Source organism: Polypterus senegalus, chromosome 16 (assembly GCF_016835505.1).
Source record: "Polypterus senegalus isolate Bchr_013 chromosome 16, ASM1683550v1, whole genome shotgun sequence".
In the NCBI taxonomy this organism is placed as follows: domain Eukaryota; kingdom Metazoa; phylum Chordata; class Cladistia; order Polypteriformes; family Polypteridae; genus Polypterus; species Polypterus senegalus.
The window spans coordinates 99,138,053-99,160,755 of NC_053169.1; the positions used below are offsets into that span (position 1 = coordinate 99,138,053).

The window sequence follows — 22,703 nt, forward strand, 5'->3', positions numbered from 1 at the left end:
TTGATGGCTGCAGTTTATTTTTTGGTTTGATTTGCTTCATCTGTGCAATTGAGAAAGGGGGGGAAAAAAAAGGTATGCGATGTGAAGCTGAACCGTAATTGGCAGGAAAGCGTAAAGACTGAGCTACAAGGAAACGATCTGTTTATAGCCCAGTTATAAAGAAATGGGTGGCACCTCCTTCTACTTACCAGTAAAAACGGGTGGCACCTGAACGGTTCGTAAATGAAAGGGAGCACCTTCTTTATTTTTAAATTGTAGAACAAAACCAAAATCTTTGCATGTAGCTAAAGTGGCAAATCGCTACGTGACTCGTCTACAGATTTAAAAAGTCGCAGTTCATCATTCTGAAGAGAGTACAAATGAATTTGTACTGAAAGAGACAAGAGAAGCAGGGGACCGCAAAAACCTCAGTGCTACTTTGAAAGTTGATCTCAAATATTTAATTTCATTTCTTAAAGCAAACACGTCGAGTACAAAGCAAATAGCATCTCACAGTTGTGAGCTTCAGCGATGTGTCAGACAAACTGGAGAAAAATGAAGGAAGGTCAGCTACCGGGCTCTAAATGGGATGAAGAGTTTAATGATATTGGCTTATTTTTATAGTGCCTTTTACTATCTATTAAATAGTGCCTTTCATATAATCTATCTATTTAATCCTGTCAGCTACATTTATCTATATGTCTGTCTGTCTGTCTCTCTCTAATCCTGCCAGCTACACTTTCTTTGTGTCTCTAATCCTGCCAACTACGCTGTCTATCTATCTTTCTGTCTCTCTAATCCTGCCAACTACACTATCTGTCTGTCTCTCTGCCTTTCTAATCCTGCCAACTACGCTGTCTATCTATCTTTCTGTCTCTCTAATCCTGCCAACTACACTATCTGTCTATCTCTCTGTCTCTCTAATCCTGCCTGCATTGCTTTTCACACTGACCGGGATTTATGGAGCGGAAGAATGTGGAAGTTGGCACGGATTTATGCATCTGGATTTTTTTGTGCGTATGCCCATTTCCGCTTTAGTCCGTACACCATGTTTTAGTGTGAACTCCATGCACGGCGTTATGCATGAGGCCCCAGTTGTCTTCAGCAAAAATAATCAAAAAGACTCGAAATTTTGCAGGCCACATCAACCGACGCCAGGGGTCTATTCCCTAATGGGATATGAGAGGTCAAAATTCTTCAATTACATAAAACTTTATTACTAGGGTGTTGTACCGTGTTAGCCGTTATGAATGTAGTGAGAAGTCACACAAAATTACCCCTTTGATTGGCCAACTAAAATGATTACAATATGCAGGCTTTCGAGGCAACTCAGGCCCCTTCTTCAGGTAAGATAAAACTACTTACTTGTAATTGCTTGACTTCTAACTATAAAACTTTATAAAAAATAAGAATTACTAATGTAGGCAAGTGGATTATCGTTTCATGCTGTTTGGAGGTTACTGATCACAAATATAATTGTATTTTTATCATTTGATTCGTTACTGGTGGTCTTAGACCTCTAAGAGCTCCTCCAAAATGTGAAACATAAGCATATGGGGTATTGTTTTTGGCCAATTTAAGGTCACTGATTATGAATGTGATGTCATTGTCGCCCCTTTGCTTGGGGTCTGGCCCACTAGGGACCTCTATCGGAGGTTGAAATTGAAAACATTATAATCGAGAGTTTAGACTTGAAACTCTTAAACTGACGCGTACCTTTTTAACATTTCAAATATTTGACTCGCCCACTCTTGTTCATGAAGTATGTCTACCTCGTGAAGTAAATGATCACATTTCTTATGAACATCCGAAATTCGGGCAGCTTGCGTTAATTCTGACTTTCTTTCTCTCAATATTTTCGATTCTAATTTTTGAGTGTCGGTTCAGCTTTGGTAATTGTTTTGATTGGAAGTTTTGGCTGTGAAATTTTCACAAAGTTTGGTCCCCACCCGTGTCTTGTTCCTTTCAGTAAAATGGCACCCCCTCTCACTGAGTCTGTATTTCGTCATTTTCTCCTTTTGACCGCATGTACCTCACGATCAACAGTAAGTGATGGTCGTCAGTTTGGTTCTGAGTCGTGAATTCATTGGATGTGACGGTGGTGGTGATAAGCAAAAGAACTTCATAAGCCGAAATGGAAAAAGTGGTAGTAGAGCTTCCTCCTGACAACTCTGGCCCTGGGGTATCACATAAGAACTTCTTGTTCCTGGAACTCTGCTAGGAGTTTCACCAACACAATTGCATTATGGGATCTCCACTTGCTGTCTTGGGGTAATTGGGATGTGATATTCCCTATCTGGGAATGAATAGAAACCAGTAGAGTTAGGCCAACAAGCCCGAGATCTTGTCTACCCCCTTACACTGCAGACAGGGCACATAACGACTTGGAACCTCGTGGTCCTAACCTCTTAGATGTGTGTGTTAAACTGAGTAGTGTGTGATGGTCTTATTTAAGTGGAAGAGGCTCTGTCTAGAGACGCACAATCTTATTTAGACGATTGAAGGGCCAACGATCGATATCCAAAATAACAAACTTGTGTCCTTTAAGAGAGATAGATAGATAGACAGATAGATGGATGATACTTTATTAATCTCAAGGAGAAATTCCCATACTCCAGCAGCAGCATACTGATGATAAACAATATTAAATTAAAGAGTGATAACAATGCAGGTATAACAGACAATAACTTTGAATAATGTTAACGTTTACCACCCCGGGTGAAACTGAAGAGTCGCATAGTGTGGGGTCTCCTCAGTCTTTCAGTGGAGCAGGACGGTGACAGCAGTCTGTCGCTGAAGCTGCTCCTCTGTCTGGAGATGATCCTGTTCAGTGGATGCAGTGGATTCTCCATGATTGACAGGAGTCTGCTCAGCGCCCATCGATCTGCCACGGATATCAAACTGTCCAGCTCCGTGCCTACAATAGAGCCTGCCTTCCTCACGAGTTTGTCCAGGCATGAGGCGTCCCTCTTCTTTATGCTGCCTCCCCAGCACACCACCACATAGAAGAAGGCGCTCGCCACAACCGTCTGATAGAACATCTGCAGCATCTTATTGCAGATGTTGAAGGACGCCAGCCTTCTAAGGAAGTATAGTCGGCTCTGTCCTCTCTTGCACAGAGCATCAGTATTGGCACTCCAGTCCAGTTTATCATCCAGCTGCACTTCCAGGTATTTTTAGGTCTGCACCCTCTGCACAGTCACCTCTGATCACGGGGTCCATGATGGGCCTGGTCCTCCTAAAATCCACCACCAGCTCCTTGATTTTGCTGGTGTTCAGTGGTAAGTGGTTTGAGTCTCACCATTTAACAAAGTCCTTGATTAGGTTCCTATACTCCTCCTCCTGCCCACTCCTGATGCAGCCCACCATAGCAGTGTCATCAGTGAACTTTTGCACGTGGCAGGACTCCGAGTTGTATTGAAGTCCGATGTATGTTGGCTGAACAGGACCGGAGAAAGTCCAGTCCCCTGCGGCGCTCCTGTGCTGCTGACCACAATGTCAGACCTGCAGTTCCCGAGACGCACATACTGAGGTCTGTCTGTAAGATAGTCCATGATCCATGGCACCAGGTATAAATCTACTCCCATCTCTGTCAGCTTGTCCCTAAGGACTAGAGGTTGGATGGTGTTGAAGGTGCTAGAGAAGTCCAGAAACATAATTCTTACAGCACCACTGCCTCTGTCCAGGTGGGAGAGGGATCGGTGTAACATGTAGATGATGGCATCCTCCGCTCTCACCTTCTCCTGGTATGCAAACTGCAGAGGATCAAGGACGTGACGGACCTGTGGCCTCAGGTGGTGAAGCAGCAGCCACTCCATGGTCTTCATCACATGTGACATCAGAGCGACAGGCTGGAAGTCATTCAGCTCACTAGAACGTGATACCTTTGGGACTGGGGTGATGCAAAATGTTTTCCAAAGCCTCAGGACTCTCCCCTGTTCCAGGCTCAGGTTGAAGATGCGCTGTAGAGGACTCCCCAGTTCCAGCGCACAGGCCTTCAGCAGTCGTGGCGATACTCCATCTGGACCCTCTGCTTTGCTGGCACGAAGTCACCTCAGCTCTCTGCTCACCTGGGCTGCTGTAATTGTGGGTGGGGATGTCTCTCCTGTGCTGGTATCAGCAGATGGACGGGTGGAGGTTGCAGTTCCTCCGAGGTGAGAGTGGGTTAGGGTGGTCAAACCTGTTAAAGAAGTTGTTCATGTTTATGTTTGAGGTTACTCAGAATCCGTAAACGATCCAAAGATCAAACATCAGAGATTCTCTTGTAGGCTTAATTAATTTATACTTTTGTGAAGAAGTCTTTGCTGTCTAGTAATTAAGTACAGACAGGTTCCTAATTCGCGACTCACCTATAAAAAAGATGGCCGCCATTAGTCCAATAACAATACACCAGTGTACCGCCCATGGGACTCGAACAACATGGCAAGTTCATACGTGGCTTTTGTTTCTTTGAAACCCAATGGATAATAGTTTGTAAAAAATCTGAGCCGCACAATTTAGTTTATCAGGAAAATTATTTAGTTGGAGGCTAAAGTGCCCCAGCTGTTGTGGAGGAGGAAATGCCATCCAGCATGATGAGATCAGTCAGAAGTGTTTGGAGAGTCACTCTCTAGAAATGGCAGATGCTTCTCTTTTTTTAACCAATTCAGAAGCAGAGACCATTAGGAGTCTTAGTGGTCAGACAACTGGCTACACTGGGCACTTGTGGTCCACAGAGACTGATGTGAGTCATACAACAAGAAGGGACGGAGGCCACCATTGCACTCATCTGCTCCATGGAGTGACGGTGCTCATGTAATATCACATCCTTGGGTCCAGGGGATTGAGGTCCTGAGATTTGGACACCATGCCAGTCAAAGTCCAAGTAGTTGAGACAACAGGATATAGACACAATTCCCATGAAGAACCAAATCATTAAGGTAACTGGATTTGGACACCAACCATGTCGGTGAAAATGCAATTCACTGAGGTGATTGGATTTGGACACCTTGCCAATCAAACAAGTGTTTGGGGTTACTGGAGTTTGGCGTCATAACCGTTAAAACCCAAGTGTTTGAGCTAAAAGGATTGGGACATCATGCCAGTGGAAACCCAAATGATTGAGTTAACAGGGTTTGGATGCCATGACATTGAAATTTCAAGTGTTTGGGATAACAGGATTTGGACACCACGCCTGTCAGAATTCAAGTAATTGGTCTTTGTGGCTTTAGACACCATGCCAGTCAAAAACCAAGTGGTTGAGACAACAGGATTTAGACACCATGCCCACCAAAAACTAAATGATTAAGGGTATTGAATTTGGACGCCATGACATTCAAATTTCAGGTGTTTGGGATAACTGGATTTGGACACCATGCCAGTTAAAATATGAGTGTTTGGGGTAACTGGATTTTGATGCCCTTACTATCAAAATCTAAATATTTGGGGAAACTGGCATTTTGCCTAGCATGGTGCCCAAATCAAGTGGCAAAGGTATTTGGATATGGACACCATACCAGTCAACACCCAATTGTTTGGGCTAAGGGGATTTTGACACCATGCCAATCAAAATCCAAGTGTTTGAGACAACAGGATTTCAACCTCATGCCCACCAAAACCAAATGATTTAGGTAACGAGATCTGGACACCTGGAGGCACGGTGGCAAAGTGGGTAACACTGCTGCCTCATAGTAAGGAGACCTGGGTTCGCCTCCCGGGTCCTCCCTGTGTGGAGTTGGCATGTTCTCCCCGTGTCTGCGTGGGTTTCCTCCCACAGTCCAAAGACATGCAGGTTAGGTGCATTGGCAATTCTAAATTGTCCCTAGTGTGCGCATGTGTGTGCCCTGCAGTGGGCTGGCACCCTGCCCGGGGTTTCTTTCCTGCCTTGCAACCTGTGTTGGCTGGGATTGGCTCCAGCAGACCCCCGTGACCCTGTGTTAGGATATAGCGGGTTGGATAATGGATGGATCTGGACACCCTGACATTCAAATTTCAGGTATTTGGGGTATCTGAATTTGGATACCATGCCAGTTAAGATATGAGTGATCAGCGTAACTGGATTTTGATGCCCTACCAGTCAAAATCCAGTTGTTTGGGTTAACTGTCATTTTACCTAGCATGGTGCCCAAATCAAGTTATACAGCTTTCTGGATATGGACACCATACCAGTGTTTGGGCTAAGAGGATTTAGACACCATGCCAATCAAAAAACAAGTGTTTGGGATAACTGAATTTTGATGCCATGTACCATTTAAAATACAGATATTTGGGGTTACTGGATTTGGGCGCCATGCTAGGCCAAAATGCAAGTGATTAAGCTATGTTGATATGGACACCATGCCAGTGAGAATCTAAGGGGCTGAGGTCCTAGCAGATGCATGTGATGCCAGTCAAAGCCTAAGTGCCTGGGCTAAGGGCCTTTAGACACCATGCCTGCCAAAAACCAAATGATTGAGGTAACAGGATCTGGACACCCTGACGTTCAAAATGTGAGCAGTTGCGGTAACAGGATTTGTCAGCCATGCCAGCCAAAATCCTTTTGTTTGGGGTTAACGGATTTGAGAAGTCCATCACTTGGGGTGGGCAGGAATAAATAAAGTCAATAGGGTAGATTTCAAATGTGAAGGAGTTTATTATTTTGTAAGCTCTTTTTTTAACAGTATTATGGAAAGACATTATGCGAGGGCCCCCCGTATAGCAAATAAAACCAGAAAGCCAGAAGAGCTCCAGCATGTCGAGAGTCGCGGCCCCCACTGCTTGTCATCGGATGATTGCAGTTTACATTGTGAGGCGGCGTGAATTGTTCCCGTTGTCTGCGTCACTGACTATGGAGATTTCTCTCTCTCTCTCTCTGTCTCTCTGCACTTTAACAATTGCTTGGTTAAACAAAAGAGGCTCTCTGGTTTGTAAGCAGGCACATCTGTCTGTGTAAAGCGCACAAATCGATACGATGATTGAAATGCCAGGCTACAGGCGCTGATGAATAGGCGCAGCCCGCCAAAGCCCAATCAATTGTGAACATTTTAAAGGAGCGACAAAGTATTCCACGTCGATACGTTTTAGAGACGAACCTTTTCATGTTAGGAATAGAAAAGAAAAAGTCCAGTGCCTCCCCTTGGGCCGGAAACGACATGTAGACACCTGCAGAAATAAATGTCTGGACGACATCTGGAAACCCCTCAGCTGGTCAATGACGCAGATTTCGCCGGTTTGTGGAGCGCCACTTGTTTTGTGAAGCTCTCGATTCTGAGTGCGCGGTAGTCGGACTTCATTTGACAGAATGATATGGACGCAGGTGGGGAGGCGTGGCTTATTTCATGACTGAAATTGTCATCTCCTTCCTCGGCTGCCCTCCACCCTGATCTTCCACAGGTCCCCCTCCACGCAGTTCTTTAAGCTGCCTTGTCCTGGGGGGAGGGGGTGGTCCTCCACGTTCTGTCAATGCCTTGCACCCCACTTGGCAGCCTTGAGGTGGGGTGGGTCTAACAGAAGCCGCCCCCCCACCCAATCAATTAGAACTTTGGTCCTTAAACTTTATTTGATTTTCTCGCGACCCAATGTTACGTTTTTGTGTCTTCATGACCCACAATCGTCACGGAAAATAAACGTCCATACTTAGCTGGGCACCATTTTTCTATTTCTAGAAAATTCTAGAACCTCAACTTAAGTACTCGGAGTGGTATGAGTATCTACGTTTCACCAAACTTTAGCGTGTGTTGGAAGCGGGCAGGAGTGGGCAAAAACTGAGCAGTGAACAGAATGAAACGTGGTTGGGGAAGCAGGATCAAAATTTCGATATGACGCACGCCTCTGCTGTGAGGACCCCTGTTGTAATGTTGGGAAGCTGATAAGATGTTTGAAAAAGGAAAACCAGGAGAGAGAAACGTTTTTTTTGAATAAATAATTACCGCGCTCGCGGCTTAACGAGGGGGCGTGGTGGCTGATCGGGGCGGATCTCAGGGCGATCTGCGGTGTGGGTGTTTCTCACCTAGTCCACAGGTGGAGGACTGCCCACATCGGTGATCGTTCCTGGGGTTGCTAATGTGCTGCAGCTGCTATGGCCTCTCGGAATATATAGAAGCGCGAGTCGGCTAGGAGGGGATGAACGGAAAAAGAGAGGAAAGAAAGACGGAGGTTGTTGGAGAGCACGGAGCAGGAGAAAGCCGGTGAGAGCGAGAGATCAGGCTCAGGGGCAGCTGGACGGTGGGCCCTAGCGAGGTGTTTAGCCAGCACTTCGGGCAGTGGACTGTAATCACTCCCACTGAGCATTTGGAGAAGAGCAGGAGTGACTAGCAAGGAAGGTGACTCGCCGTTGACGAAAGCGGGAGTCGGGAGACTTGGCTGAGAAGTCCTTGTTGTGAGCATCCTGGTTGGCAAGGACTCCAAGTCTCAGGCCTGGGATGAGTGCGTGACCGAAGCCAGGATCAGGCGGCCTCCAGACCTGTGTGTGTGAGTGAGAGGAGGAGGACAGCAGCAGAGAGAGCGTCTCGCCTGCTGCAGGGTCCACACGGGACAAGCGGGTGAGACGCTAGAGTAAAAGAAGCACCGGGCCTATTGTTTTAAAGGACTGTTTCCAGTAACGTTTTTAACCTCCTCGTCTTTTTAAAGGATCGTTTTTTTTTAACCTCCACGATTGTCACTGTTTTAATGGATTATTTATTTGATGAAGGCTTTTGGGAACCACTGCACTTTACGTAACTTTGAACACTTTGTTTTTGTTGTTGGTTTTGAAATAAAAGCACTTTTGCACTTTTATACACCATCCCCTCGCTCCATTGTTATTGCCTCACTGTCTAGCTCATCGGTAACATTACCGACGGTGTAGGGTTCGAGGGCTCCCGAACAGCCGATGGGAGCATGAAGCTCAACCCGCATCGTCACACGACCGAAGCAAAAATTAAAGGTCAGAGGATCAAAATGAAAGTCGGGACTCTAAGAGGTCACCACAGAAAGTGAGGAATAATCGTTACTGGTGGTCTTTTTAGTATCCATTTACTGGGACACTGGGAAGTGGGGGGCTTTTGAAACCAGCAGGTTATGTCCCCAGAAGCCACGCCTCTAACAAATGGTAGAAAAGGTTACCCTGGCAACTGGGAGACGAGCAGCAGTACACTCAATTATGGGCATTGTCGTTAGAAGGGTAATGATTACCAAGGGCCCGCTGGGTGGGTGGGACCCTCGAAGCCTGGAATGGTAAGGACATGTGACAGATATGGATCGAGAGGAAGGGCCGCTCATGAATTGGGCCCACCTCCACACTCAAGGCACACAAGACGGCCACCAGTAATTCAATACTATAACATGTATTACGCGATCGCGGGCTTTCTCTTGCCTCGCTACACACCATTTTCTCTCGTCTCCAGAAATTACAGGATGGCATCTGAAGCCACCTGTCTGGCATGACTGCCAACTTTCACAGGAATAGGAATAAGTTGGTGGGAGGGAACAAAACCAGGATGGAGCTTTGACAGAAGCATCCACGAGCAGAATGAAACTTGGGATCAGCTGGGGAGTGGGATCAAAAAAATCGGGGTGCGCTGAATCCTCCAATTACACAGCTGGGCAGACGCACTCTCTCCTTCTTTCTCTCTCTCTCTCTCCCTCCCTGTCCTTCTATCTCTCCTTCTTTCTACCCCCCTCTCTCTCTATCCCCCTCCCATTCTCTCTCTCTCTCTCTCTCCTTGTCTCTCTCCTTCTCTCTCTCTCTCCTTTTCTCTCTCCTTCTCTCTCTCTCTCTCTCTCTCTCTCTCCTTGTCTCTCTCCTTCTCTCTCTCTCCCTCTCTCTTTCTCTTTCTCTCTCCTTCTCTCTCTTTCTCTCTCTCTTTCTCTCTCTCTCTCCTTCTCTCTCTCTCCCTCATTCCCTGCTTAGCTACACACCATTTTCTCTCTTCTCTAAGATGTCATCTGAAGCACCTTGTCTGGCACGGCTACCGACGCGTTCATCCACCGTTTTCTGGAGTAACACAAAAGTCGCCTAAAACTCGAGTCCCGTGCGTTCTAAGCTGGTTCACCAACCTCCTAGTCGGGGTCTTCATGTTTCACCGACTGAGCAGCTGCCACATGACTGGCTCTTTGTGGAACCAGGGGGACCCCCTAAAGAGCGGACATTCATGCGTTTCCCTGACCCGCTCTCTCCCGTGCTGCATGTACACCTGAGCGTGTCTTTCTATGAATCTGCTGTTTATGTGGCATCACGTGAAAGTCTTTCTGTTTTATCTTATAATTTGATCTTTTGGAAAAGTGAAGAGCTAAAGTGACCTCCAGCCGAGTTAATTACTGCCTGATGTGTAAATGAGCAGCAGATTAGACCGAAGCACACACTCGATTCTGCTGGGAAGAAATGCCGACGTCATTTTTTTTTTATTCTGTTAAAAGTTTTCTCCTCTTGCCCTTTGGCAGAGTGGCGCTCTTCCTCATTCAAATGTGCCCCCAAGTTCTTCACTTGACAGACCTGTGCCATTCCACGCGGCGTATCTGGCAGACTTTCTGGGGTGGGTGGTGATTTTTTTTTTTAACCCCTTTTTCTCAGTATGTGACCCTCTTGTGTTTTTTTTTTTTTTGCTTGTTTTTTTAAATTGGCTTTAGGCTGAACTATAAGACGAAAGGCGCTATATAAATTGAGAGTGCTTCGTGATGATGTGCATCAGTATTTAAAATTAGTCCCATTTCTTCACTCTGATTATTCCCAGCCGCTCTTGATAATTAAGTGGCACAAAGGGGATCCAAGTAGATGATTTAGAAAGTGAAGGCAGACACAATCCTGTATAAATTTAAATTAATCTAACTTTGATTAATCACCGGGGCTGCGTTACATCTTCGGAGGTCTCGGGTTCAACTCCCAGCTCAGTTAGTGTGTGCAAGTCTTCTTATTTCCCAGCTGTGCGTGTGTGTCTCGGACTTCTCCGGAATTGTGCAGCTTGATTGGCTGTTTTATTTGACCCTGTGTGTGTGTGTGTGTGTGTGTGTGACACTTTGCTCCACAGTGGACGAATGTCCCATCAGGGTGTGATCGGGATGGCCCTGCTACCCACTACCATGTGTCTGGTAAATCTTTTAATAATTTCACAAGTAGATATCCACAAACTTGTTATTAATACTCAGCTTTGGAAAATACACTTAACTGTTGCTTCTAATGTTATACATTATTTTTATCTTCTACCTTTTCTGTTTTGTCTGTGGATGCAGTTGAGAACATAATGTCAAATTTTATAATGTAAAATATAAACCTTCAGTCTTAAACCCTAAATGATTGTGCATGAGGGGCTCTGTGATTAAATCGTGAGCCCACCTTGGATGGTCTCCAACACAGCATAACTCTGAAACAGAAATAAAGTTCAGAAAATGAATGAATGAATGAATGAATGTGTGTGAGGGAACCGGACTGCACTCTGTGCTAATGTTTGTGATGTGCCGTCTGTTGGAATGACAAATACAATGCATTTTAGTTCTAGAAATGTTTGGGCCATTTGTTGGAATGGAAAATGTAATGCATTTGTCTCTTTCGTATGCCATTTTAAATGGAATTCATAAAAGCAGTAGTAATGTTTGTAATGTGCCACTTGTTGGAATGACAAATGCACTGAATTGTATTACAAGAAATGTTTGTAATGCGCCATCTGTTGGAATGGAAAATGTAATGCATATGTCTCTGTTATATACCATTTGGTATGGGATTTGTAATATTAGTGGTAATGTTCCTGATGTGCCTTCTGTTGAAATGACAAACTCAATGCATTTTATTTCTACAAAAGGTCGTAATGGGCGGCACGGTGGCGCAGTGGTAGTGCTGCTGCCTCGCAGTTAGGAGACCTGGGTTCGCTTCCCGGGTCCTCCCTGCGTGGAGTTTGCATGTTCTCCCCGTGTCTGTGTGGGTTTTCTCCGGGCGCTCCGGTTTCCTCCCACAATCCAAAGACCTGCAGGTTAGGTGGATTGGCGATTCTAAATTGGCCCTAGTGTGTGCTTGGTGTGTGGGTGTGTTTGTGTGTGTCCTGTGGTGGGTTGGCACCCTGCCGAGGATTGGTTCCTGCCTTGTGCCCTGTGTTGGCTGGGATTGGCTCCAGCAGACCCCCGTGACCCTGTATTCGGAATCAGCGGGTTAGGAAATGGATGGATGGAGGTTGTAATGCGCCATCTGTCAAAATGACAAAAGCAAGGCATATGTCTCTGTTATTCGGCATGTAGGAATGGATTTGTAAACGCACTACTAATATCTGTGATGTGCCATCTGTTGGAATGGCAGGTGTAATGCATGTGTCTCTATTATGCTTTTTGGTTTGGGATTCATAAAATCTGTGCTAATGATTGTGATGCACCACCTGTTGGAATGACAAGTGTAATACATTTTATTGCTACAAGCATTGCAAAATGCTTTCCAATAGATGGTGCTCTGCAAACATTAATGCTGAATACACTGAGGTCCATGTTGATTATTTAAATTTCAACCCATCTTTACACAGTTAGCACGTGAATAACATGAATTGAGTTAAATGTAACAAAATTAAAGTGGTGTAATATCATCAAATTAATAATAAAACTAGAAATTCATGAAAAGCATCTAATACAAATTTCTTTTTGCTTTCAGGAAACTGACCTTATGGATATAAACAACATTAAGGATGCCAGAAATGGGAAATGTGCAAGAATACCAAAGGTAGGCGATATTATACAGTATATAAATCTTCTTTGACTTTCTTTCATTTTATACTAGCAAAATACTCGCGCTTTACAGCGGAGAAGTACTGCCTTTAAATTTTTATTAAGAACAAAATTAAACCTTTTTAAACTGAGGGAAAATACACCAATAATTATTTGTTAAGGATCTCTTTGTATACCACGTTGTCAGTTCGGCCCTCCGGTTGTAATCTGACCAAGCTGTGCGCTGAGCTTACTCTTGAGCATGTAACGTACAGTTGGCCATGTGAACAGTAATCTTGTTTCAAATCTCACAGCTTGGATTGCTGCTGTCATAATCGGTTTGAGTTTCATGGTTTGTTTCAATTACGACAGTATTTGTAGGACTTGTGTTGAAGTGACATTCGGCATCTGTCAAGCGTTGTAAGCATACAACCAGTTTCATCGATAACTTCACATCCAGCTTTTGAGAGTTGAAACATTCATAAACATCAAAGTGTCCACTACTCAAATCGTCACCTGTCAATCTAAGATGTTTAAGAGGCATTGGCGGTTGTCCAAAGGTGTAAAATATTTGGCCATTTCAGTACACTTGAAAGTGACAACCGAACAATTCAGCGGCAGCCATCAACTCACATGCAGATCCATAGGTGAAGGGCTTAAGCATTTCACTCTTCTAGTGCTCCTGTGTAGTCTAATTATCTCCTGTACGTCATCAGTCCACACCTTGAACCTGTCCAGTCATTCAATACATAAGACACAATGGATATCAAGAGTGAGCCTGATATGGCCGTGCAATATGTAACACAGAGAATGGAAAAGGCAGGTGCCATCTCTGGGCATGGAAACCACTCGGTAAGTGACAGTTCTTTGATCGATGGTGATCACCTCGATAGACATGTTAATGGGGGTACGGTTGGAATGATAAAGGAAATGGGTACCTGAACAATGTAAAGTAAGTCTAAAATACCTACACAATAACTATAATCGTAATAAATGAACAATAAAACAGTAGAGAAGCTGTGGATTAAATAAAACGGCTGTAGTTATCAGCAGGGAGACGTGAATCCCGTGGCGAAGCAAGGAAGGGAATGAAGAGACTGGAGCGACGGACGGCCTTATATAGGCAGGCAGCCAACAACGTGGGAGGTGTTGGGATGGGGGATCCAACGCCGCCTCACACGGTGACCGAGCTGCAGGCTATGGACGTATATATGTACGTAAGTAGGATTCAGTTAGCGTTGGGAACCCACGTATCAAATTTCTTGAAGATGGGCCCATAAGTAACAAAGACCGTTGAAAAGTTCAATATGGCGGCCGACAGTGGCATCACACCACCGAAATAAGTACGTACATTGGTTTCGGTTAGCGCAGGGAAGCCGCCCTATCAAATTTCGTGAAGATGGGGCCATAAATAAGAAAGTTCAACATGGCGGACGTTGTTGACCGTTATGACCGTTACGCGTAGAATTTCGAAATGAAACCTGCTTAACTTTTGTAAGTAAGCTGTAAGGAATGAGCTGCCAAATGTCAGCCTTCTACCTACACGGGAAGTTGGGGAATTAGTGATGAGTCAGTCAGTCAGTCAGTCTGTCAGTCAGTCAGTCAGTCTGTGGGGGCTTTGCCTTTTATTATTATAGATAGCAAGCCCTTAAGTTTTGTGCTTTTTGTTGAAATCCACATTTCGTCCCGACGTCTGCTCTGCTCAGTGTTGGTCCTGTTCAGGTGGCGCTTCGGCCGCCCTCGGGTTGGCTTGTGGAATATTTCCTCTTGTCGGTTGTCCTCATTCGCCCGCCGTCTGCATGTCTGGTGGGTTCTTTCACTTCAGCATAGGCCCACGGAGGTTTAAGACCACCTTTTTTTTGTAGCTTAGCTTTTTAATTATTTTCGATTGTTTAAAATGGGCCTGGCACTGCGTAGTTGCGTTTTCAGTGCACATCCCCCTTGACTGAAATCTGTTCACTTGAATCTCGCACAACATAATTGCCAGTGCTATACGACAATATAAAATGGCTTAAAGAGTGAGACTGGATTTAAATTTTACTAAACACAGCCATTTAAAACGCGTGACGCTAACAGGAATCCGAAGCTGAATCGGGATTATCTTTCATTCTGTAGCACGTAATGTACAGGGATTTATAATTATAATTTATAACTGCTTATAACACAAAATAACATCACATAAAAATAACATAAATAAGTTAAATATCATATATAGCAAAAAGTAGCAATTATAAAGGAGATGTGCAAGTGAAGGCGTGAGTGGGGAGTGAGGCAGTCGCCTCCCGACTTACTGAATTTGTTCGATGGGGAAACGTGAACGGGACAAGAAATGCATGAGTGAGAACTCAACCAAAAAAAACTCTTTAGGCCTCATTCAGCGAAACGAAACGACCAGAACTGAGAAATGTGACCCGAGCCTGATGTTGGCACTGAACATTTGGGAGTGAAAACCTGTGCTAACTTTAGGGATGAGTTTGCTATCCACGACACTCCTGAGGGTGCTAGCAATTGTCAAAGTGGATCGATCAGGTCACGGATTCACCCGATATCCATCCATTATCCAACCCGCTATATCCTAACTACAGGGTCACGGGGGGTCTGCTGGAGCCAATCCTAGTCAACACAGGGCACAAGGCAGGAAACAAACCCCACAGTGCGCCAGCCCACCACAGGGCACACACACACACACACACACACACACACTCGGGACAGTTTCAAATCACCAATGCACCTAACCTGCATGTCTTTGGACTGTGGGAGGAAACCCACGCAGACACACATGGGGAGAAGATGCAAACTCCACGCAGGGAGGACCCGGGAAGCGAACCTGCAGGTCTCCTAACTGTGAGGCAGTAGCGCTACCCACTGCGATTTTTAAAAATCAATTTAAAAAAAGATGAATAATTTGTATTGAAAAGAATTTCTAGTGATAGTTTTCATATTCGAGGGTCTCTTGATAGCCAATATCTTTGGTTTTACTCTCAGGGGTGAGAATGTAGCCGTGATCTCTCACATTGGCAGGGCAACCCTGGCCAAGCGGAAGGTCGTTACGCTCCAACGTCAAACGTTGGCACCCTACCTGATCGCGTTCAGCTCTGACGGGTGAGCAGCTGCAGAGGGAAAGGAAGAGGAGAAGGTTAGCGCGAGCGCCCCCTCTTGCCCTGGCAGTGGTATTACCTGCTTCAGACGGTGCCCAGAGGGTGATCGACAGACACACACGTGTGACACTGTATAATAAACACATTACATATATCACATAAAGAAATTTTCACTTGACACTGCTCTGTCAGACAATTCTGTCTTTTAATATAAACCAAATATTTTATAATCATAAAATCGCAATAGGAAATAGATTCTCACTTCTCAATTTTTTTACTTCCATCCTCTTCCTATTCTACCATTGTGCCCATTAAGTGCCCGCTAGTATTTAATAAAGTAAAATTAAAAAAAACACAAGATAACAATTTAAGAATAGCATAAATAACGAGAAATCAAAATACCCATAAGCCAGAGAGCCATCTGCCCCCCATAGTCCCCCACCCTAAGCTAATTATGCAGGTAAACCCATACCACACACACGTAGATTTCACTGACTGGCATTTTGAAACCCAGCACTGGATTCTCCTGTTATCTCCAACCCGTCTTTGCTTGCCCGTTCTTGGAGTTTATCTTGGCAGCTGCTGCCATTGTTGATCTCTAGAAGTTACAAACACTTTAAAGTTTGTCAAGAAATATTAACAACGCCACTTCCTGAAATGATTTAAATAGCATCCCGGCTCTGTACCGAAGGTGTATGTCATACACAGAAGTGGCACTTCAGGAACTCGGCGGAGAGGAAATTGGCAGCTAAATCGGATGGGAGGCAGCGATGAGAAAAGAACAGGAAAGTCGCCCCCCCCGCCGGCTCATTTTTCACATTTTCAGGGCATTTTGTTTTGCACTTTCCTATCCAGTAACGTCTGCATTATGAGGGTCCCGGGCTCATCGATGGGACTTGGGCTCAAAATGAGGATGGGAATTAGCTGTTTGTAAAGGTTTCCTTTGGGGTCACAATCACTTGGGTTTGTGTCACAATAATAAATAAATGTGTGACTGACTTTTGGGGGGACTCGAGTGCCTTGGCTAACTTATGCCAGGTGATGATACCCAACATGGGAACCTGGAGGATTGGCTCTCCTTTCTTAGGAAGCTCAAGCTCAGGGTCTTTAATGTGTGTGACCAGGTGACGCTTTTCCTAATCTTCTATTGTCCAGTTTGGGTGAGCTCATGTGACTCGTACCCTCAGTTGCCTATTCTTAGCTGTGGAGTCTCCTGCTGCTTTAGCCCACCTGCTTTAAGGCTTGACGTGCCGTGCGTTTCGGAGATGCTCTTCTGCACACCTCGCTTGTAACGAGTGCTGATTTGAGTTCCTGTTGTCTTTCTATCAGCTTCAACCCATCTGGCCATTCACCTCTGACCTCAACAAGGCATTTTCACCCAGAGGACCGCCACTCACTGCCTATATTTTCCCGAGTGATCCCCGAGTGAAAATCCCCAGTAGATCAGCAGTTTGTGAAATACTCAGAGAGAAGCCCGCCTGGCACCAACAGCCATGTAACATTCAGAGTCACTTCAGTCCCCTGTCTTCCCCGCTCTGATGCAAGATTTGAACTTCGGCAGGTTGTCTTGACAAAGGCATGGAGGTGCTGCCATGTGATTGGCTGATTCAACGTTTACGTTAACAAGTAGTTGTACCTAATAAAGTGGCCGGTGAGCGTTGTAATGGAAACAGGGGTGTCCGGGAGCCCCGAAACCCCAACACAAACACACCAGCACAGTCCGGGGTTCAAATAATGGAAGGTTTATTGCAAAATACCTCCAGAGTAGCACAAACACAGGTTTTCTTTTCTCCAGAATTCAATCCTCCTTACAATTCCTGTCCTTTCACCACCGCACTGCCCTCCTCCTCCTCCTCCTCCAGTCAAGTGTTGCTCCACAACCTCCCAGCTCCAACTCGCCTGGGAAAAAGGGAGTGCGGCCCCTTTTATTGAGGACCCGGGAGAACTTCCAGCACCAGGGTCATTGCCCGATGGAATTACTTCCGGGTCATATGGAAGTCCCATGAATTGGAGACCGCATCTCCAGACAGCACCCCCTTTGCAGCACCCACGGACCCTAGCAGGGCTGTGCTGCCGGACTGCAACTCCCAGAATTCCCTGCTGGTTTCCAAATGGACAACGATTATGGAGGGCACCTGGGAGAATTAAATTCCACCCATCCACAACAGTCCTTCGCCTTTTTTCTTTTGTCCCGGCTTGGGAAGGTTATTAGGTACACATCCGGTTGGAAACACCGTTCTGTTTGCTTGGGGGGCTCCCGTCCAAGTAAGGGACTCCCTGCCGAGATGCCTGTCCATCCTCCTACAGGGTATATTAAAAGCTAGCCTTAAACAGATCTCTTGAGGGGCTACTTTGGATCTGGAGAACCCCCCCCCCAAGCCTCACTGTTCTATTTCACTTTAGGGTCTCAAGGAGCTGAAGCCTATCCGGACACAAGGCAACTGGTCCTCGACGGGGCAGAGTAATACAGATGGCCGGAGGTGTGTGTGTGTGTGTGTGTGACACTCTCTCACCTTGGATCCCTTTGCAAGGCCGACCTCAAGTGCAGCTAAATGATGCTGATGGGAAGACGGATGGCTGGCACAGAGACGAGCAATTAACCTGAAAATCTCATTTGGAGAGAATCGAGAATTTCTGATCATAAATGAAATGTCAAATGTTAATGGAACGAGTGGCCGATGCATTTCTTGGGAAGCGTTAACCGCTGATCAATTAAACCTTTCAATATGAAACATCCCTGGAAGCACATCTTTATTAAAAAAAATCTTAAATCTAAAATGTTAATTAGGTTTTATATAACTTATTAAAATTGCATGCGCAGGAGTTCTTTCTGTTACTGAGGCACCGGTCCACCTAACTCAGAGTGTCTTTGGGACGTGGCAGGAAGCCAATTCATGTCGTTGTCATGACGCTCGTAGCCGAGGTAATGGCTTTATCAGTGGCTGGAGGCGGGGCTGAGCCCTTAATAAGTGCTGAAGCTGGCGACGCCTCCCATCCAACCCGATATCAATCGCATTAAATGAAAATGGGAAGCTACAAAAATTCATCTCCAGGCCAAAGGGCGACAGGCCTTGAAGTGAAAATCCCTGACAGTATCCTGACATTCACTTTGCTCTAGAAATGTATGAACGTTACATCTATCGTAACACCCTGGGTGGATACACGTAACGATTCTTAGCGATTGTTTCTAAACAAGTAGGCCCTGACGTTAGATTTCTGAACTCTTTATTTATTTATTTATTTATTTATTTATTTATTTTGATCTTCAGCCTTTGCCCTCTGGTTTTCTTTGCATGATGTCTGTTCCTTCTCGGTTACGTCCTCTGCCCAATTGACACCACAATTTTAAATATCGACTGCGTTTGCAATAATCCCACGGGATTGTGTGTCTCGTTAATTTATACCTTCGGGGTTAGTGATGTCACAAATGTGAAGCCACGTGCAGAGCAACTACAACCACCACAGCTCAAAACGGGGGCTGCACTTCAGGAAAATGAAAAGGTGGCTTATCCAGACAGAAGAAGAAAAATTAAATTGAATAACATAAGAAAAACAATAATATGGGTAATAAAGTCAAACTCCGTTTACTCAGAAATGTCTGAAAAGGATGACAAAAATCGTAGAAATGTGTGACATAATCACAGAAAAAAATCAAGAGGGGTCTCCTCTCGACTTCCTCGTATAACTGCAAGACAATGATTATATTTGTATATTATGTACATTTAAGAACAATCAACAATAAATCAAATTAATATTTCAAACAATTATTACAAAAGTAAACTTGAGTAAATCGGACTCTGCAGCTGCATGAATAAAAGGTGAAGTACCACTTCTGGTTAACGGAAATAGCCCAAAAGTTGATCGAAATCTACGTTTTGTACCTAATACTTTTATGCAAAATTTGGTTGACACAGACAGACACACAGACATAATTCCAAAAATTGTATTTTTGGACTCGGGGAGGTCTAAAATGTTGAGATTTATCAAAATCTCTCAATGGAATTTTTGGTTGATTACAATATTTTCAATATACTTTTATACACGAGAAAGTCAGGGAGGTCTAAAAAATCGAGATACATTAAAATCTCAACATCAAATTTTTGGACGATTCCAATACTTTCCCTATACTTCGTAAACGAGAAAGTCAGGAAGTTTAAAACCACACTGAGATTCATCAAAATGTCGAAATGGAAATTTTGGACAATTCCAATACTTTCCCTTAACTTTGTATATGAGAAAGTCAGGGAGATTGAAAATGTCAAGATTCCTCAAAATCCCGAAATGGAATTTATGGATGATTCCAATACTTTCTCTATACTTCGTAAACGAGAAACACAGGGAGGTCTTAAACGTCGTGATTCATCAAAATCTCGAAATGAAATTTTTGGACGATTACAATACTTTCCCTATACTTCATATGTGACAAAGTAGAAATGAAAAACTCATCATATTGGTGACAACCAGGATACTCTCATTTCTCTACCATGTCTCACCGATGTACTTGTTAGGTAAATGGTCATAACAAATCCCGGGCATTGCCTCTTCCAGCTTTTGGCATTGGGCAAGAGAAACAGAGCAATGAAAACCAGGAGAAACCACCTTAACAACAGCGTCTATCCAAAAGCGATCATGTCCCTGTACTCTGAATAAAACTGCTCCATATCATTCTCCCAGTGTGCAATATAGACCTGAAGTCAGCCAGTGCAATTTGTATATTCTGTAAAGTACTTTTATTACTATTCAGCTTGTTATTATTTTCTCTCTTCTTGTCTTTTTAAATCTTATGCCTCACACTGAGTTGACTGCACCTTCAATTTCGTTGTTCCTTTGTAAAAGTGACAATGACAATAAAGATCTATCTATCTAATCCTGCCGACTACTCTATCTATCTATCTATCTCTATCTATCTCCCTATCTAATCCTGCCGACTACTCTATCTCCCTTATCTAATCCTGCCGACTACTCTATTTCCCTTATCTAATCCTGCCAACTACTCTATCTATCTATCTCCCTATCTAATCCTGCTGACTACTCTATAGTATAGATACTTTATTAATCCCAAGGGGAAATTCACATAATCCAGCAGCAGTATACTGATACAAAGAAACAATATTAAATTAAATAGTTATAAAAATGAAAAAAAAAAAAAAATGATCTATTGGTGCCTATTGCCCCTTCATCTCTTGGCGTTTTATGTTTATTATCACCTGTTTTGTTTTGCCTAAGGGGTTAAAGAAGACCACCCATTTTACTAAAATATTCCCCTCTGACATATTGGTGAATCTCATTTGGGGAGTGGGGGGTGGTCATTAAATAGGAGGTCCTGTGATCGACTGGCACCCCTTTTGGAGTCCCTGCCTGTGTTGTGTGTCGTGCTGTTCTGGACACTGAAACCCTGATTTGAATAAAAGGGCTTTGTTGATATTACATTAAGAATATGCTCTAATAATCTTAAAAGAAGAAAAAAATACAAATTTAAGGTGGGGGTGGGTGGGGTGGCACCATCTCCCCATGCGGCTCAATGCACAGTCGGCCCCTGAGAGGCACGAGCAGCAGTCAGTGCAAACTCGACAGGAAGATTAGAAATGAGCCTGCAAGAATGACTTTGATGTCACACGCCACCAGGGCTTCAATATCTGGAGACGCCACAGGATTGCTGCACGCCAGTCGGTACCATTAAATATTAACAAAAAAGTAAGGAAGGCCTGAATGTCAAACAGTGTTTGTGGAAGAGATGGTGTCTGAGTAAAATGTGAAAATGGCATTCGGGAGCGGAAACTTGGGGTGGATACACCGTGGGGCTCTTCTGGGTACAGTGGGAAATGAGTGGCCGTGTTCACAGTAGGCACGCTTAGAGCTAATAAATAGAAGAATGTTAGAAACGTTTTGACAATAAGAGGCCCTTCAGCCCATCAAAGCTCACCAGTCCCATCCGCCTGATCGCTGAAGACTGATTATCGTACATCAAGTCGATTTTTGTAGAGTCCACAGAAGGCTGTCAGTGCAGGATGGAGATGGTGGCTTACCACGGCAGAGTGCATTCATAAATGGAGGGGTCAGGCAAATGTTAAGCAAAAAATCAGAAAATGCAAAGTATCCTGTCAGGACTGAAACTGCAGGGCTGGCTCCTTCTATTATTTTGAATTTGTGTTACAACAACAACATCCATCCATCCATTATCCAACCCGTTCTATCCCATCTACGGGGTCATGGGGGTCTGCTGGAGCCAATCCCAGCCAGCATAGGGCACAAGGCAGGAAACAAACCCCTGGAAGGGTGCCAGCTCACCGCAGGGTACCCACACACACACACCCACACACACACACATACACCCCAAGCACACAAACCCCAAGCACACACACGGGACAACTTAGGATCACCAATGCACCTAACCTGCATGTCTTTGGACTGTGGGAGGAAACCCACGCAGACACTGGGAGAACATGCAAACTCCACGCAGGGAGGACCCGGGAAGCGAACCCTTAAGGGTCTCCTTACTGTGAGGCAGCAGCTCTACCCACTGCGCCACCATGTTGTCCACAACAACAACAACAACATTTATTTCTATAGCACATTTTCATACAAATAGTGTAGCTCAAAGTGCTTTACATGGTGAAGAAAGTAAGAATTAAAATCAGAGAACACTAATTAACATAGAATAAGAGTAAGGTCTGATGGCCAGGTAGGACAGAAAAAAAAAAAAACGGCTGGAGAAAAAATAAAATCTGCAGGGGGTCCGAGGCCACGAGACCACCCAGCCCCCTCTAGGCATTCTATCTAACATCAATGATCAGTCCTCATTGTATTCAAGGTTATCATGGAAGGACTTGATGATGACAGTCACGTGGACTTCTAGTCTTTAATCCATCAATGGAGGGACATCACGGTGCTTTGATCAGGTGGTGGTGGTGCAGTTCACAGAGCACAGAAAACTGGAAAAAGAACAGAAGAGAGAGTAGGGGTTAGTTTGGATTTTATAGCCACCATGAATAGTAATGATAATTAATTGAATAT

General features: G+C 44.5%; 1 protein-coding gene across 3 annotated transcripts in view; it reads left to right on the plus strand.

The window, feature by feature from the left end:
* The window catches only part of LOC120516513 (1-phosphatidylinositol 4,5-bisphosphate phosphodiesterase beta-1), a 487,951-nt gene that overhangs the window by 159,223 nt on the left and 306,025 nt on the right, over positions 1 to 22,703 (plus strand). For all 3 annotated transcript variants that reach the window (XM_039738227.1, XM_039738228.1, XM_039738229.1), the window contains one exon: positions 12,539 to 12,607. In XM_039738227.1, the coding sequence (XP_039594161.1) occupies positions 12,539 to 12,607 (69 nt within the window). The remainder of the gene's footprint in view (positions 1 to 12,538; positions 12,608 to 22,703) is intronic.